Source organism: Columba livia, chromosome 6 (assembly GCF_036013475.1).
Source record: "Columba livia isolate bColLiv1 breed racing homer chromosome 6, bColLiv1.pat.W.v2, whole genome shotgun sequence".
Classification (NCBI taxonomy): Eukaryota; Metazoa; Chordata; class Aves; order Columbiformes; family Columbidae; genus Columba; species Columba livia.
Genome location: NC_088607.1, coordinates 14,096,709 through 14,111,918, shown reverse-complemented (window position 1 = coordinate 14,111,918; position 15,210 = coordinate 14,096,709). Strand labels below are relative to the sequence as shown.

At 56.7% G+C, this 15,210-nt stretch overlaps 3 protein-coding genes across 11 annotated transcripts in view; 2 read left to right on the top strand and 1 right to left on the bottom strand.

Moving 5' to 3' along the window:
• ARL3 (ADP ribosylation factor like GTPase 3) overlaps positions 1-3,989 on the bottom strand; it is a 31,485-nt gene extending 27,496 nt beyond the window's left edge. For both annotated transcript variants that reach the window (XM_065067152.1, XM_065067153.1), the window contains exon 1: positions 3,852-3,989. In XM_065067152.1, the coding sequence (XP_064923224.1) occupies positions 3,852-3,854 (3 nt within the window). In that variant the 5' untranslated portion in view covers positions 3,855-3,989. The remainder of the gene's footprint in view (positions 1-3,851) is intronic.
• Positions 1-10,455, top strand: part of SFXN2 (sideroflexin 2) — a 30,716-nt gene extending 20,261 nt beyond the window's left edge. Inside the window, exons 1-12 of one of the 7 annotated variants that reach the window (XM_065067150.1) lie at positions 3,989-4,140; positions 5,059-5,231; positions 5,512-5,682; positions 6,682-6,780; positions 6,930-7,005; positions 7,082-7,167; positions 7,861-7,921; positions 7,993-8,059; positions 8,509-8,558; positions 8,863-8,912; positions 9,065-9,112; positions 9,500-10,455. In XM_065067150.1, coding sequence (XP_064923222.1) covers positions 5,071-5,231; positions 5,512-5,682; positions 6,682-6,780; positions 6,930-7,005; positions 7,082-7,167; positions 7,861-7,921; positions 7,993-8,059; positions 8,509-8,558; positions 8,863-8,912; positions 9,065-9,112; positions 9,500-9,599 — 969 coding nt within the window. In that variant the 5' untranslated portion in view covers positions 3,989-4,140; positions 5,059-5,070 and the 3' untranslated portion in view covers positions 9,600-10,455. Of the gene's footprint in view, positions 1-3,988; positions 4,141-4,203; positions 4,358-4,554; positions 4,818-5,058; positions 5,232-5,511; positions 5,683-6,681; positions 6,781-6,929; positions 7,006-7,081; positions 7,168-7,860; positions 7,922-7,992; positions 8,060-8,508; positions 8,559-8,862; positions 8,913-9,064; positions 9,204-9,499 lie in introns of those variants that run through there. The other 6 variants (XM_065067149.1, XM_021295906.2, XM_021295904.2 and 3 more) reach the window with 6 other exon arrangements.
• Positions 10,456-13,673: 3,218 nt separating this feature from the next.
• Positions 13,674-15,210, top strand: part of WBP1L (WW domain binding protein 1 like) — a 59,354-nt gene continuing 57,817 nt past the window's right edge. Inside the window, exon 1 of one of the 2 annotated variants that reach the window (XM_065067146.1) lies at positions 13,674-13,831. In XM_065067146.1, coding sequence (XP_064923218.1) covers positions 13,745-13,831 — 87 coding nt within the window. In that variant the 5' untranslated portion in view covers positions 13,674-13,744. The remainder of the gene's footprint in view (positions 13,832-15,210) is intronic. The other variant, XM_065067145.1, reaches the window with a different exon arrangement.

Sequence of the window (15,210 nt, the reverse complement as noted above, 5' to 3'; positions counted from 1 at the left end):
CTCTGGCAAAACTCCCGAAAAATCATTTGCTTGCTGCGTGTCTCCACCATATGGAGCACTCAACACAGACTTTCTTTCCTGAATTGAAATCCAACATTTATTTGAGTCAAGTCACCTACAGAGTTCTTCCAGCTCAAACCTACTAACACAGTTTTCTGTCAAAGAGGTCGCACAGTACTTTCTGGTTTGGTGTATTAACCAATACCAGCATGAATCCTCCTTTCATTAATTAAAATCAAACTCCTCTGGTTTTAGCAAGTCTGAAGGAAGCATTATGCCCTCTGCAGAGAAGAGCTGATGCCCAGCACCAGACAACGTCAACAGCCTTTGTCTGGTTGCAGAACTTTTGCAGAACCTCGCAGTCCTGGCCAGTTGCTGGTATACTGCCCTATCTGCAGGTAGTTTCTCATACCAACATCACAGTAATTAGTAAAATAACCCCAAAAAATTACATGGAACTGTACTGGGAATCTAAAGCAGTAAGGCACTACTAAAGCTCTTGGAAGCATTATTTTTTTTAATGGGGCCATTTTAAATAGAGCCTTATTGCCAAACAATGAGGGACAAAGGAAGAATTCTGGGCACTAGGTACACCTAGAGCAGGCAACAGATACATGCTGGTTTTGCCAAAAACATGAACTCAAGACCAGCAGAAAGATGCCTGACTATGCATTTAGCTATGCTGGTATTTCATCCTCTCCACCAGATCTGCCTAGTGTCAGCTAGACACCCCATGACTCAGTTTCCTCAACTAGAAAGCAGGGCCATGCTTTGACAACCCTGGTTCTGACATGATGATGTCATCTTCAATCAACGCTTTTAGAAAAACACTGGCTATCCTCTGGCCCCACTATCTATCAATAACATACCATCTCAGTAAAGATTGTTATTACAGTGACGAGGAAGCCACAAGCTCTGCTTCACACAGCATTTCCTAAGCTTTGGAAAGCTGCATATCCTTTCATGTAGCAGCCTCCCTCTGCCCTTGCTGTGCGCCCACCACAGATGCTGCTTAACGGCGCCAAAGACTTCAGTGCTCCACATCCCTCATGCTCTGCAGTTTTATGGCTCATCTTTCCCTCTGTGCTCCACCTATGACCTTCTACCACCCCTGCCCCATAGCTGTAAGAAATGCTGGTATGCTCTGCAGAAGGAGACACCTCCCCTCTGTACTTACTCACTTGGATGAACACTGAAATAATTTAAACCTCAGCATTAACCCTCTTATCACTGGAGTTGGAGCAGTCAGTCAATGAAAGGGGTTTAAGCACTTCCCAATGCAACCATGACATGCCAGAAACATGCTCACGGGCACTACCAGGGCTCAGATGTCAAGCAGTAAATTGTTACATCAAGCTGTCTGGTTCATTTCTGACTGCTGACCCACACCCTCAGGCTGCCATAGCTGCTTTGGATATATTCACTGGTGTTTCAGACAGTTTTCACCACTAAGGATTATTCTGTTTTAGTGAAAGTTGAGAATCTAGAGAGACAGTGCAGAGCTATGCAGTCCTCTGCCCAGCCCAGCCAGCCCACTGGGCACCCCAAAGTGCCACCCACCCTGCCCAAGAGGCTGCAATTCAAAAAGCAACTCCCAGAAATGAAAAACAGACAAAGAGGCAGTAAAATGTTGTATCAAGTAACATGAACACTGGAAAACACCCAGTCCGCCCTCTCCACACACAAAGCGCTCAGATAACAGCAGCCAGATCGCAGACTACACCAGCTTATCGGGACATCACAAGGCAGAGGCACAGATTTGGCCAGCAGCAGCTGCAGGCCAAATGTGTCCCACAAAGCACTGCACTGCTGGAGGCAGCTGCCCTCATCTTTACAGCAGATGTCATCCTGTGATGGCTTTGGTGTCTGGTGTGACACGCTCCATCATCAACTGATCTAAAATAGAGCAGATCCCACAGGCCTTATCTCAATCTCTTTCTCTGTGGCCCAGCAGGTGGAGACGCAGCCAGAATTAACCCAGTGAAGATGAGGAGCTGCCTTTGTAGCTCTTGCTTATGCCGCCTGCCGTGCTGTCCACTCGCATGAACCCAGCTTGTGTCCAGAGGGCTCCTGGACGAAACACGGCTTTGCCCTTGGGAAAGCTCTTTCCCCATGGCTGTTTCCTTCTGCCTGTGCTCTCTGCATGTGCTGCATCCTTTGCAGCAGCTCCCCCACCTACCACAGCTCTCACCACCCCTCACCTGGCAGCCCCAACTCTTCCTTCCAGTCCTGGCTGGAATCTGCCAGCATCCCACTTGTCCCATCCCAGCTACTCTGGCATCTAAACCCAAGTTGTTTCCAACACCCAAGTTCATCATTCAACTTTACCTCAACCTCAACTCAGAAGGCACTACATCCTCACCACCCCGCCCATCTCCCAGCATTGACCTCCACCCTAACCAGATCCTTTGCTGCACCCAAGACCCAAATTCCTCCTTTCAGTCCACATTGCTCACTGTCAATTCATTCCTCCCAGTGAATGATTCTTTCCTCCCCAGGTACTCTCTTTAACTCATCAGCATCAAAACTTCACTTCCAGCCTTTCCCATGGTGTATTCTTATCTCTTCTTTTCAGCACAGACTGTCCCTCATCTCTCCAGCCCCTGGCAGAACCCCCCAGAGCAAACAACATCTCAGCAAACTACTCTAGCTGGCCAATGTTGACCGGGTTTTCTCTGTGACTCGCCAGTCTGTTCATCCCACCCAACGGGCAGGCTTCTTTCTGGCTCTGAGGACTCTGCCTCAGCCCAGTCCATCCCTGAACACCCAACCCCTTCATCCAGCCTTTCTTTGCCATGACTGAACTCCCCTTCTAAGGCAGTTTGTCAACAACCAGCCCTTCCACATCAGCAAGCTCTCCTATAGCCAGGATCCAAGACCTTGGGGTGGCCACCTCCCACCTTGGCTGGATTGTCCAATGTCCCTTCACAGTCACAGATGCTGCCAGGCCCTCCATGGTACTCAGCCCCTGAACAGTGTCCTCCATCCTTGCCAGGTTTCTCCATCGTTCCTTCCTTCCTCAGGCCAAATGGGCCACTGCCACCCTGCTCCCTAGCCCTCCTGAGCACCCAACGCTCCATCACACCTTCAGCACCTTGACTGAATCAACTCTGATGTAGCTGAAGATGTCCCTGCTCATTGCACGGGGGTTGGACTAGATGAGCTTGAAGGTGTCTTCCAACCCAAACAGTTCTATGACACTATAACTCCAGGCAGGCTGATCTCCCCTCAGCACTGCCCCCCCAAATCCCCTAACATCCTAAAGCCTCCCAGCCCCCACCAGGACTCAACTCAACCCCATTCTTTGGGTCCCACATAGCCTCCAGCTCCTGACAGAACCCCAGCCAGGGTCTCCCGTGGCTGGAAGCCCCAAATTTACACTGTCCCCAACCCCAGCGGTATGGCTTTGCCTAGGTGTCCCCGGACCCCGTGGACCCAGGCCCCTGTGCCCTCCTGACTATAAGCCACTGTCTAACCAGGTCCCTGGTGCCCCAACTCCTCCACACTATCCCCCGTGGGCAACCTCAGTGCCTGTGATCCCAGGCCTGCCAGATCCCCCAGGTGGCTATCACCAGCCCTCATGGTCCCAGGCTTGCCAGATCGCCTCCCGTGGATCCCGTCCGGGCACGACGGCCCCATGGTCCGCGAGATCCCCGGGTGGGTGTCTCAGATCCCACGACCCCACGCTCCCCCGGGGCGGGCACCCCCGGCCTCAGGCCTGCCGGGCCCCTCAGGTGGGCATCGCCGGCCCTCCGCTGCCCGGCGGGCCCAGGCTGCCCCGGGCCTTCTGCCCATCCCGGCGGGCCGCGCGTCCCCGCCGCGCTCCCCCCGGCGCCCCCCGCCCCACTCACCATCCTCTGCGCGGCCCCGGGGTTACCATGGGCAACTGCGTCACACACACGCCGCCGCTACGTACAGCGTCAGCGCTTCCCGCCGTACGTACGGAACGTGCCGACGGTGGGCGGAGGGGCGGGGCTAGCTGCTGGCCGTGGCACTAGGCCCCGCCCCCTCAGCCAGCGCATGCCTACAAAGGGCCGCCCTGCCGGGAGGGGACGGGTGTGGTTGTGGGGGTGTTTGTGATTGGCTGAAGCTGTCCACGTGTCGCTAGGGTCGCGTGGGTGAGGGACCGGGGGCCTGCAGGTAGCGCCACGTGGGACCGCGCCACGGCGCGCGGGGCGGGAGTGCCGTGGCGGGGGCGCGGTGCTGCTGGCGGGCCGGGTGTGGCAGCGCCGTGCAGCACTACGGGCCGGGCTGGGCCAAGGGAGGCGTGCAGTGGAGCGCCACGCCACGCCACGCCGCGCTGCACGCTCCCCACGCTGCTATGGGAACCGTGCAGTGCGGCGCCACGGAGGATGCGGTACAACGGTGTGGGGGAGAGTGTGACAGAGTCACAGGAGTGTGTCGTCGGTGTTACGGAGAACATGCAGTGCAGCAGCAGTGCCATGAGAGGGTGCAGTGTAGTGCGGAACAGTGCAGTGGAGCGCCACGGGGGATGCGGTGGGGCTGTGCAGTGCAGTCACTGGAGGGCGCTGTGCCACAGTGGGTACAGGCAGTGTTCGGGGAGGGGCTGCAGCGCAGCATTGGAGGGTGCAGTCTACTGCCATGGGGGCATGCAGTGACGTTGAGGGACACAGCACAGCACAGTGCAGGGGATGCAGTGACATGCTATGTGTGTGGGGGGGTTGCAGTGCGGTGCCCCAGCGGGGAGCACTCACAGGGCAGGGCCATGCAGCCTTGGCGGAGGAGGAGCTGGGCCCTGCAGTGTTGTGCAGCACAGTCCCACCCCCAGGAATGGGTGCCAGGTGCTGGGGATACAGGTAGGGAATACATGCAGGGAGGGTGGGGTGTGAAGGAACAGCCTTGCTGTGTCAGGCTTTCAGCTGATAGCAGGGGTGCAGGAGGCTCCTGGGCTCAGAGCTGCTCAAAGTCCAACTTTCCCATTAAATATAAACATGCTATGGTTCTTGCCCAGTTAATTGCTCCTGTGGCCACAGCAGCCTCACACCTGGCAGGCAAGCGAGGCAGGATCCTCCTGAGCCACTCTCTCCCCCTGCCCAGACCTGTGCTGAAATGGCCACTGTCCCCAATGGTTTCAACATTGACACCCCACGCTGGGACCAGAGCACCTTCATGGGGCGCCTGAAGCATTTCTTCAATATCACCGACCCGCGGACCGTGCTGGTGCCGGAGGAGGAGCTAGACCGGGCCAAGGCCCTTGTGGAAGGCTGCAGGTGAGGGGCAGGGGTGCAGCTGGGGCAGGTGCCATCCCTCTGCCTGCGGCCATACCCGATCACCCTGTGTGGTGATGGAGGTGGTCATTCACAAGGGGGTGTGCTGGGATGTAACATCTGTTGGAGGTGGTTTGGGGGAATTTTTTCCAGGCTTCTGGGAGCCTCAAGCTGGAACAAGTTTCCTCTGCCTTTTATGTTTGGTGCCCTGGGCTCCATGCCCTGGCAGCGCCAGGTGCCAGTGGGTCTGCATGACAATTGCCAACGGGCTCTGGGCTTGCAGGGCTGGGCTGGTGCCACCGGGAAGCAGCCAGGAGCAGCTGCTCTACGCCAAGAAGCTGTATGACTCGGCCTTCCACCCCGACAGCGGTGAGAAGATGAACCTCATTGGGAGGATGTCCTTCCAGGTGCCCGGGGGCATGGCCCTCACTGGCTGCATGCTCCAGTTCTATCGGTGAGCCCCTGGGGATGCTGGGCCCTGACAGCCCACAGCCCCTCAAAGGGTTCCCAATGGCTGAGGCATGGCCAGTGTGCCTCCTCTGGGGCTGGCTGTCCCTGTGCCTGATCCCCGGTGCTGAGCCTGTGACAGAAACATTGTGGGTCTTCCTGGTCCCTGGTGTGGCTGGGGACGGTCTGTCTTCACCTTGCGCTCTCAGCTCAGCACTTCCCAGGACGCTTGTAATGATTAACATGGCCAAGCCATGCATCACCTTTGCTCTTGCTCCATGGACCATAACAGCTGCCAAAACTGGGGACTAAACGTGCTGCCAGGCCAGGCTGCTACAGCATCCACAGCTCATGCCAACAGCCCCCTGCATTCCCCTTCCGAAATGGCTGCTGGGGTGTGAGCGATCCTCCCCGATGCAGAGCATGTGTGGGACGGACACTGCTTTTCCCAGTGGATCCCCATCCCACCCCTGTTTGCTGGTGAGGTCCAGCCTGGGTGAGGCATCTTCCAGTGCTGCTGGGTCACCCTCTTCCCAGCCCATCTCCACCCTCCCACATCCCAAATCGTGCTCAGACCCACATCACTCCGTTTCCCCTCCTGAAACACCTCAGTGTCCCTGGGACACCAGTAGGAGCCCAGGTGTCCCAATCAGCCCCAGAGCCACTTCTTTCCCTGTGTGCCCCCTCCTTTCCACTCCCATTGACAAAGGCTTATCTCAACCCAGCAGGGTGGCTGCTGCCCCACTAAGAGCTGCATCTCCCACCCATAGCTGAGAGCCCCACAGGGCTGGGCCCCCTTGTGTGTTCCCCAAAGCCCCACAGCAGCCAGGACTCCTGGGGTCATTTCCCAGCTCTGCCACTGGCTCATGGCTTTGTTGTGGTGCCTCAGTTTCCCTTGAGTGACACCAGAGGCATCTTGGCTGTCCCCCGGGCAAGCTTGGCCACAGGCACAAGCCATGTATCTCTGGTGGCCCTTGGGCATTCTCTTAGTCCATTCCCTCTGCAGGACGGTGCCTGCTGTGGTTTTCTGGCAGTGGGTGAACCAGTCCTTCAACGCCGTCGTCAACTATACCAACCGCAATGCCGCCTCCCCCATCTCGCTGAGGTGAGTATGGTCCTGTGTGGGACAGGGACCCTCTGTGCCAGGACCCCCCTGAAGCCCCATAAAGACCCCTCATACCCTGTCTTGGGCACCAAAGGAACAGGATCAATGAGTTTGTTTTTTCTCTCTCTTGTTTGGAAATTGCTGTCCAGGCAAATTGGGGTGGCTTATGTCATGGCCACCAGTACAGCCCTGGCCACTGCGGTGGGACTCAACCTCTACACCAAGGTATGCTGGGAGTGGACTGGCTGGGGTAACTGCCCACATGCCCTCTCCCGCACTGATGCCAGCCTGTCTCCCACAGCGAGCGCCCCCCTTGCTGGCCCGATGGGTTCCCTTCGCAGCCGTGGCTGCTGCCAACTGTGTCAATCTCCCCTTGATGCGGCAGCAGTAAGTGTCAGTTGTGGCCAGGGCGCTCAAAGGACCTGGCTTCCTCCAAAGGCAAGCCAGTGGCAGCCAGGCTCTGGGGCTCCCTGGCTGCTCTGCCAGTTTCCCATCGTGGGGGCTGGAGGGAGTGGGAGGATGAGAGGGAGGTGAGCCAGGGTCCGTGCATTCATGGTGCTGGTTCTCTGGTGGAGGGTGTGGGGTGGGGCGGCTCAGCCTCCGCGTGGAGCAGGACGGGGATTTTGGGGTGAGGATAGCCATTCTGTGGTCTGGGCTGGAAGATCCCGCAGACCCAAAGGCCTTCTGCATGTGATGATGGGAGAGCCCCAGTCCATGATGTCCTGGTGCTGGGACTCCCTAGATGAGGCCTGTGTATAGATCTGTGCCTGCTGCCTGGGGTCCCCTGGGGGTCATGGCATGGGGATCTGGGGTGCTGTGTGGGGGACTGTCCCCTGGCCTGGCTGCAGGTCGCAGGTGGGTGTCTGGACAGCCAGACCCTGTTTGCAGACGTGCCCTGAAGATGGCAGCATCGGCTGGGCTGGGGACTGCGGCACCCCGGGGCACTGCAGCCCTGGAGCAGGGCTCCTGTGCCAGTACAGCACGGGGAGACCCCTTGGCACCCCCTCACCCAACTGCTGTGTCCTCCTCGTGACCCGCCAGCCATTCCAGCCACCACTCACTGCTGCTTCTCCCCACCAGGGAGATTATCAATGGAGTGACGGTGACAGACAAGGACAACAATGAGCTCGGCCGCTCCAGGGTGAGTCTCAGGATGGGGATCCAGGTCAGGGCATGGTGTGGTGGGGACTCATCTGCTGGTCTTGCTTGCAGAGGGCGGCGGTGAAGGGCATCGCGCAGGTTGTGGTCTCCAGGATCGCCATGGCGGCACCAGGCATGAGTGAGTGTGGGGTGGGATGGTAGGGGGACAGACTGGGGCTCCCCTGGGACCTGCTGCCTTGCCCCGCTCTGTCTCAGGATACCCCATGGGAGGAAGATGGGGGGGTGGCCCTGCATCCTGGGTGACATCTGGTCTCATCTCACTGATGGAGCTGGTCTCCTCATCCTGCTGCATCCATCAGAGCCCTCTGAGCCTACAGCCCCACATCCCCTTGCTCTTGCAAGACCCTCACTGTGCAGCAAGCCCAGCAGGAGGGATGGGAGCACAAGGACCACAGAGCATGTTTAGATAATGGATGGGGTTCCTGTGCCCGATCCCTGCTGTCAGCGAAGAGCCAGCAGCTCCCAGCACAAACAGCCACTGCCACAGCCTCTGGGATGACGGTCCTGCTGGGGCAGCCCCATGGGCTGGCTTGTTGGGGAGGGCTGACCTCTTCTTTCTGCACCTAGTTATTTTGCCCGTCATCATGGAGCGGCTGGAGAAATTCGCCTTCATGCAGGTAAGCCCATGTTTTTCCTGCCACAGTTTTCCAGCGGGTCCTGCAGTGCCCCAGCCCTGCTCCTCAGCCACCAAGATGCTGGGAATGAAATGGGGGCATTGCAGAGTCTGGCTTGTTTTGCCCCGTTTGAGTCACTGGTACACCAAATGTCTCTCTGACATGGAGAGGCTGCGAGAGGATGGCAGGGATCAGTGGCTTCCTGGAGGTGTTGGGCATTCAGCCTTGTTGAGGGGAGAAGTCTCTCTACCCTGTGAGCAGGGCTTGCAGCAAGGCTGGGGACTCACTCCCTGCTCTTCCCTTGCAGCGGATCCGGGTGCTCCATATGCCTCTGCAAGTGCTGCTGAGCGGGGGCTTGTAAGTATCTCACTGCTCAAAAGGCTGTGGGTGCTCAGAGCGTGGCTTCCATGGGTGCCTGAGCAGCACTCTGGGGCTGACATCCCTGCAGCTGGGGGTGCAAATGGGCTGGGATCCCCAACACTTAACACTGGCTCTTCTCTGTCCTGCAGCCTCCTGTTCATGGTGCCAGCAGCCTGTGCCCTGTTCCCGCAGAGATGGTACCTATCCCACTATTTCTCCCTCCTGTGCAGGACCTTGCGAGCCTTCCTCCTCCCCTGGCTCTTCTCTGCCCATCCCACGAGAGGCATGGTGGGCACCTCAACCCAAAACAGTGTCTGTCCGTGTCTGCTGGTGCTCTGGGCAGCAGGAGAGCATGTGCCTCCCCTGCTCTGTTCTGGGAGCAATGGGACCCACAGTGCCATGGGCAGCTCTCTGCACCCAGTACTGGGGGTAGTGGGTGCCAGGGATGGGTGCTGGTTTTGGTGTAAGCCTGCAAGATCCCAGGACTGCAAGGGACCTTAAATGGCAATTGGGAGGGAGTGTGTCCTTACTGGTGGTCAGGGAGGAGGTTTGCACATCTCAGTGTCTGTCCCCTCTCCCCACAGCTCCCTTGCGCTGGCTGACCTCGAGCCAGAACTACGCGACAGCATCGTGGCCAAGCACAGGGATGAAGTGCTGCACGTCTATTTCAACAAGGGACTGTGAACAGATGCTGCCTCAGGAGTCTTTGCACCCCTCCGGCCCCCTGCCACCACCAGCCCTATGTCCCCTGAGCAGGGCTCGGAGGCATGGTCGAACCAGATCTGCCCGCCCCAGCCCAGTATCATTTCTGCCAACTCCTTCCCCCAGAGAGGCAGGATCTGGCTCTGCATGCCCAGCTTGCAGCATCTTGGCTTGTCCTGAGCCATCTTTTGCTGCCTGTGTCCCTGCCTCCCCACCTCTCTCTTGCCCTGGGTGATGGCTGCGCTTCCCATGCCTTCCTCTGGCTGGGCGCGGGAGGGATCTGTCTGCTCTGTCTGAGGATCAGCCCCACGAGGCATCAGGCTCTCTCCCACCGGGCTCAGAGCACAGTCCTACCTCTGACAGCAGGTGCCCTGCTATCACCCATGTCTTCTACCAGGAACCAAACCACATTGTTGCCTTAAACCACCGCAGTGGCCTCTTACCAAGAGCTGGATCCCGCCTTGGCAGGTGGGAAGGGACCTGTCTTCTCTGCACAGGGACCACCTCAAAGTCCAGGGACCAATGCTTGGACCATGCCTTCCTTGCTCTCAGGTTCAGGTTTTATTCACTTTTTGCGATTGCCACAATTGAGAGAAATTGTTGTTGTTGTTGTTGTTAAAAACAAATAATTGTTTTTAAGATCTAATGTTTGCAATCTACCCCTTCCTCTGAGCATGAGAGCCAGACATCACTGTTGTCCTGCGTCTCACTGTCCCCACAGGCCCCTTTGGACAGGAGGAAGGAGTCATAGCAATCACAAAGTTATTGAGGCATTAATTCAGGTTCTGATTAGCAGCACTGCAAACAACAGAGAAGAAGATTAAAAAAATAAAATGCAGTGATTGTTTTTGTTTTCTTTAAAAAAACCCAAACAAACAGCTGTGAGTTCTGCTTTTCACTGTTCTCTGGGTGTCTCGTTCCCTGGGCAGGGCTCTGTGACTGACTGGGCACCGGGCTGAGGGTCTGCACAGGGACAGGAGAAAGAAGAGCCGTGAGGCTCTACAAGGGCTGGCACAAGCCCTGAAGCCTTTGTGCAACCCATGAAGCCTTCACCGAGAGGCTGTTGGGGCTGTAAACAGTACTGAAGCAAATGACAAAGAGAAGGTGACAGTGCTGTGCTCATGGTGACTCTCATCCCAGTGGAAGGGCTAGGGGGATGATGCTGGGTGACCCTTCTACACCCATGGGTGCTGTTTGTCTTGGCCAAGTAGCATTTGCATGATGCTAATCTGGGTCTGTCATGGGGCCTCTCCTACCCCAAAGAAGAGCAGCTTGAGTTTGCTGCAGCCTATTTACAGAGGAGAAGGGGGCCCCAGAGTTCAGCCCAAGTCCTGGGCTAAAGTCCTTGTTCTCAGCCACCTGCATCCAGGCTCTCAGCTTGCTGATGAACATCTCTCAGTGGGACAAGCAAGTTTCTAAGATGTTTGCATGCTTCTAAGACATGGCTTCTCAGAGAGCCCCATGGCTCAGTGGATGGTCCATGCTGGTCTCTCCAGCCAGGGGTGCATGTCAGATCCCACAGGGCTGCAGCATCCCCACATCAGTTGTCTGCCCAAGTGGAGACCCAGGGTCTGCAAAGGGCTTTCTGGTATTAACCACTCTACTCCTACAGAGAGAACAGCCAAACCCAAACATACATTTTGAAGAACCAAGCTGTATCCACAGCAGGTTTGCTTCTGCCCAAGCTGCAACAACAGGCAGTGGATAATGTCTCCAACCACATGTAGCTACAGCTAGAAAGCTGCACAAGAGCTGTGAAATAATTAGTAGGTCAGCAGAAAATAGGAAAACATGTTCAAACTTGTGTATCTGTTCCCTGGGCATTATTTGATCTCTTGTTAATGTGCAGTTAAAATAGATAAGCACATGAAATGAAACAGATGTCACTCCTGTTGGGAGTGGAAAGAAGCCACAAGGAGACATCCCTGCTTTTCTTAAGCTCCTTAACTCAAGCTGCTCTTGCCCTACACCCCAAACTGCTTTGAGCCCTTTCAGAAAGGTACCTGTAGCAGCCTGTGCTGTGTTTGAGTCCAAGGCACCTCTGGCAGCCTTGGAAGCACAGGGGTGCTTGTAAAATGATGTGCTGCTCACCCTAAATGTGCTCTTCCCCTGCACATCGTGGCTGCGCTCTTGCTGTTGACCCTTCCTGCATTTGCAGCAGCCACCTGAAGCCAAGGTTGGGACCATGCTGGGAAAGCCTCTGTGGTTTTGTCACTCCATTTTTCCTACCCCTAGACATGCTAGAGGGGTGATGGAGGGATCTGAAAAGCTATTGACATCTTGCAGGAGCTCTCCCCCACCCCAGGGAGTGGGACATGGCACAGTTTGTTGCTCTTGGCCAGAGGAAGAGGGTTGCTCTGGGCCTAGAGGATCAGCAAGCCATCCTCAAGCCAGACCTTCCACTCGAGTTTATAGCAGTGGATTCTCTCTTCACATCGACATGGATTTATGCCAGCTGACAGTTCAGCTCAGCGGGGTTTCTAGGTTGTAGCTGGAATCTCCCCTGGAGAATTCAAGTAATCTCAACAGCTCATGTTGCTCCAGTGTCAGGAGATGTTTGTTGCAACCAGTGCCTGCCTGCACTCCCCAAAACCACAGTAACTCCCCAGCCTGCCTTGACCTTGCTGGGAGCAGAGGGGTCACAGCCAGCAAGTCCCTGTGCTACCAAGGGTGGCTCTGGCCAGCTCTGCCTCCATCTCCCATTGCTCCAATGGGAAGGAAACTTCATTGCAAAGAGTCAGAACTGGACTCATCCCTGTTTGGGAAGAGCTGTGAGTGTTAATTGCTTTCCAGCGATGAGTCATATCTGATCTAGGTTTGTCCCATGTGCATTTGCTGCCTTCTCCCTGCTGTGCCCCTAATTTCAGAGCCAGCTGGGAACGGGAATAAATCTCCTTTAATAATTGTGCGTGGCTGAAATGTCAGCGCTTCAGTATGTTTACAACCTCCCTTAAAATGATAACCAGATCAAAGGTGTTGTGTTGGGCCGTGGCAGAGCCTGGGGAAGGGCTGGGGAGGCTGGGGGTCTCCTCTGAGCCATAAGCAGCCCCAGCAGGCAGTCTTGGATCACAGCTCCTTGCCAGCGGAGGCTGGTGAACTGTCTGCCTGTGGAGAGAGGAGCAAGCAGGGTGCATGTGCATACCACGTGTTAGCCCACGCCAGCTGCAGGCAAGTGAGCTGATGTGGTGGGGTTAGGTGTGCCCCAAGTACTGCCCTGAGTGAAAAACACCAGGGTAGGAGATAAGCTGCTAAGTCGATTATTTTTTTCTGGCTTTTCTTAATGTGTTATCCAAGCATCTGATGAACCTCATCATGCCAATCCAGCACAGAAGCTGCCTGGCACGCCAGTGAGTGGTGGTGTGAAAAGCCACTGCACCAGAAACACGGGCCACCTCCTCCCAGCTGCGAATTAACCCTAAGTCCCAGTGTCCCCACTTCTCCTGGGGCCGCAAGCCCAGGTGAGGGACCGTGGTGTGGGGACACACTGGGACCATGGCAGCAGATCCTCTTCTCCACAGTCCTCCTATAACCACGTGTGGCTGCCCACTGGGCGCCTCGAGGCCAGACCCCTTTGAGCACCCTGTCCATGTCGAGCTCCCCCGTGTGCTCCGGGTTCGGGAAGGCTGTTTGGATTGGGAACTCTTTGGGTGCACTGGGGCGCAGGCTGAGCAGGGATCACAGTAACCAGGTGCGACCAGGTGAATGGGGGATGCGTGCCTGGCTGCTGTAGGAGTGTCAGGGAGGCTGTGGCAGGCCAGAGGGTGCTTGTGAACCCCCTTTTTGCCATGCCCAGTTCTGCCCGCGGGGGTGCATTGCACTGGGGGTGCAGGACCAAGGGGCAGCTCCCCACACCGCTCTCCAGCCAGTTCCGCCACTCACAATATGGCAGACCTGGCGCCATCCCACGCTCTCTCCCCGGTCCGCCACACTCAAGATGGCAGCTCCCTGAGCGCAGCCCCTCCTTGTTCTGCCCTAAGCGACAGCAGGCTGAACCAATGGCCAGCCGAGCGGCGCACCGCCCGTCCAATAGGCGGCCGACAAGGGCGGGGCCGGGAGCGGGGTGCCCCCTCGGCTCCCGTCCCGGGCCGCAGTCGGGCTGGGGAGGCGGGGAGCGGGGGGTGGGGGGGATGGCGAGGAGGCTCCGCGCCGCCATGGCCTTGCTGCTGTTCCAGGCCCTGCCCGAGGGGCTGCCCGCCAGCGTGGAGCCTGCCCAGGTAGGGGCTGCCCTCGGGGTGCCGCCGGAGGGGGGGGTCTGTGGCCGTGCCGTGCTGTAGGGCTGTGTCCCTGGGCCGAGGGCGGCTGTGCTCTCCGGGGGGAGGGAGGTTGGCTTTAGGGTGTGGGGTCAGGCTGGGCTGGCAGGGGTGGGAGCCTACTTGGGGTGCCAAGGGGCTCTTGGGGCGGGGGGAAGAGGCTCTTGGGGGCCTGCCCGAGGTTTGGGGAGCTCCTTTGGCTTAAGTGAAGCCGGAGGAGATGCAGAGACCCGAGTTTGGCGGTGCCTGTGTGTCGTGGGGATGGAGAGGTGGTTCAGGGATCCAGGCACGGGTGCCAGCGCCTCTTGGAGGTGCTTTGTACGGCAGGGGGGCTGCAGGACGTGAGGAAGGGTGTTGACTAGAGAAGATGGAAAGATGGCTCTAGTGAGGGCAGAAGACTTAAACTGCCAGGTGCCCAGGGGCCTGCGGGTGGAGGTGCATGTGTCTTTTGGGATGGTGACAAGGAAGAGGGTGGCCTGTGAGGGGACAGGGGTGGGGGAGGTTTCAGATGAGCTGAAGGTTGGCCATGGAGCAGCTGGCCAGAGGACCTGGGTTGGCAGGGAAATGGGACTTGCACAGGCCAGGTGAACTTGTCTTCTCTGGCAGGAACTGTGGAGGAGAGGTGCAGTGCAAGTCTCTGTGCAGGGGAAAGGAAGACGAGTGTGGTTCAGCTGGGGTGAGGGGAGTTAGGCCTTGCCTTTGTAGACTTTGACCACCCGCTTACTACCTTTTTCATACCTGGAAAGGGTTTTATGAAGTTGATTCTCTCTTCTTCATCTCTTTACTCTCTTTCCTGACTATGCTGCAATGTGTACTAGTGATATTCTTGGGTCTTCCAGTGTAGACACTTGTAGATCTCTCTCACCTTGATCTGTACGCTGTCACTTGGAGAGGACTGTACTAGACCGAGGACCTGTGCACAACCTGGATCTTATTGTTCATGGGGTCAAGATGTTTCTTTCACCCTATGTAGAACATAGATCGAATATGATGACTTCTGATTTGATGTGGTGTATTTCTTATAAGGTACAAGTTGTAGTTTCCATTTGTTGAAGGTCTGAACCACTGAGATGCTGACCTGTGACTGTAGGTCATAGATGCTGTGTGTTGCACGATACTTAACGTCACACGGGTACGGATGGGGAGTATCCCTTCTGGAAGTGGTCCAGCAAATTCTTCCCAATGCTTCTGCTGGAGGAGGAGATGAGGAACTTGTCTGTGACTACAGATGTTTTCCCCCTTTTGGATATCCTTTTCAGGGTACTAAGAGCACCAGATCCACTCTAAAAGCTGTGTAATTCCTTGTTGGCAGTGCCATCTCACATCTCCTTCAGCTGCACTGA